Genomic DNA, 2,004 nt, shown 5'->3' with positions numbered 1-2,004 from the left:
TTGGTGGATCCAACTTCTTCCCATAATAAGATTATAGGAAGGGTGGATCTCCGTTAAGACAAAGTTTTCCTTCAGTGTCCTCTTTGCCACGGTTACAGATAGGTCAATTACCCCAAGGGGGTCCACCTTTGTACCGTCGAACCCCATCAATGGGCTGGAGGTGGCCCGAATTGATGATGATGGAATCTCTAGCTGCTCAAAGACTGCCTTTGTGATGATGTTGGCACTACTCCCTGGGTCTATCTAAACCCTCTTAATCATGCAATTCACCACCAAGAGACTGATGACCAACGGATCCTCGTAGGGGAGTTGGACTTTAGATAGATCTCCATCGCCAAACCCAATATTGATGCCTCCCGAAGCAATAGCGTTTATCGAGGATAGCCTCTTCAGCTTATGGGCTGTTCTCAGTTGGGACGTATAAACCTCCTCTGATTCCTGATCATCCTCCGATCTTCCTTGTATTGCATGGATGACCTTCACTTGATTCCCTTCGACTTTCCGAGGGTTGACCTCCCGAGGCTTCACGTACTCCTTCGTTGTAAGGTAATCTGCCAATTTACCCCTCAGTATCATGTTTTCCACCTGCTGCCTAAAGGATCTGCAATCATTAGTCACATGCCCATAATCTCTATGGTAGGCACAGTGCTTGGTCTTATCTCTCTGTTTTAATGGCTGCCTTATTGGCTGAGGGGCTGCAAACTTCATTTTATTCTCCTGGAATAACCGAGCCAAGGTTGTGCAAAGAGGCGTGAACCTTTCCTCTGTCTTTTGCCTTTTTTCAGGTATTTGAATGGCCGGTGCCAAAGCGTGTTGGCTTCTTCAGCTTTTTGAGTTTGAAACCCTTTCTTGAGGTTTGTTCTCCACCGTGATGAGGGTGGCATGTTGAGCTCGGTGGGCCACATTCTCCTCAAGTCGAATGTAGATCTGTGCTCTAGCATTGAGAGTCTGCATGTCCAGAGGGGAATATTTAACTAAGGATGTATGGAACTTGGTTCCCTGGATCATCGCAAGTTTGAATGTTTCTATTGCGGTAGCAGGATGGCAATCTGCTATTTTCGAAGCCTCCATATTAAATATGGACAAGAAGTTTTGTAATGTTTCACCCTTCTTTTGCCTTATAGTGAAAAGGTTAGCAATATTCTTCTTTTGCTTCTTATTACTGCAATACTGCGCCAGGAACATGGTGCATAGAGTTTCGTAGTCTGGAATAGATTTGTGTGGCCTATTCCTGAACCATTCTAGTGCAGCCCCCGTTAGACTGGTAGGGAAAACTTTGCACATCCATGGGTCATTGTGATCGTCCAGAGCCATTTTTTGAGCGTAGTAATCTAAGTGCCGAGAAGGATCTCCCGTGCCATCAAACTGGGTAAAAGCAGGCATAGTGAATTTCTTAGGTCTGTCAATAAGGTACACATCGTCAGTGAATGAAGTCTTCACGAGAGAGTTCTTATGTTCCCTGGCCATCTCTGCAGGCGTTTGAACTCTCAGGAGTCTCTTCTCGTCAAAAGCCTCCTTTACTCCTGCATCATCTGGAACACCATTGACCACACCGTGAGTTTACTACTGGACTTGGCCTGTTTATCTTGCGTGCGATGAGGGAGATTGTCCGAAGTTATCGCCTCGGATCTTACCTTCTAGTCTTGTTGAACTTCGGTAGGCCAAACTTCGCTAAGCTGAACCCCATTGACCTAAGGCTCGTTTTGATTGGGAGGAGGCGCAACCCCGCCAACTGGTGGTGGCCGAACTTCATCAGGCCGAACCCCATTGACCTGAGGCTCGTTTTGGTTGGGAAGAGGCGCAGCCCTCTCAACTGGTGGTGGCTGAGGTGTCAACTGAGCCATAGCCATTTGAAGGGTGTCGTTTTGCAGTTGAAGCAATGCAATCTTGGCTACGCTGGCTTCATTCGCCTGACGAAGTGCTTCGAATTGGTGCAAGAACTCTTCTTGCATCTTTTGCATCAACTCCATCTGTTAATCTGCCGCCGTTGATTCTCCGTTCGAC

At 47.1% G+C, this 2,004-nt stretch overlaps 1 protein-coding gene across 1 annotated transcript; it reads right to left on the bottom strand.

Moving 5' to 3' along the window:
* Positions 1-243: 243 nt before the first annotated feature.
* LOC132281009 (uncharacterized) lies at positions 244-708 on the bottom strand. Its single transcript, XM_059782751.1, has one exon. The coding sequence runs from the start codon at positions 706-708 to the stop codon at positions 244-246; it is 465 nt and encodes a 154-aa protein (XP_059638734.1).
* Positions 709-2,004: the final 1,296 nt, after the last annotated feature.

This window comes from Cornus florida, unplaced genomic scaffold, assembly GCF_030987335.1.
Source record: "Cornus florida cultivar Cherokee Brave unplaced genomic scaffold, ASM3098733v1 CherokeeBrave_3.0.0_Hap2_Chr11, whole genome shotgun sequence".
In the NCBI taxonomy this organism is placed as follows: Eukaryota; Viridiplantae; Streptophyta; class Magnoliopsida; order Cornales; family Cornaceae; genus Cornus; species Cornus florida.
The sequence above is the reverse complement of the archived record's forward strand: the minus strand, read 5'-3'. Positions and strand labels throughout refer to the sequence as shown.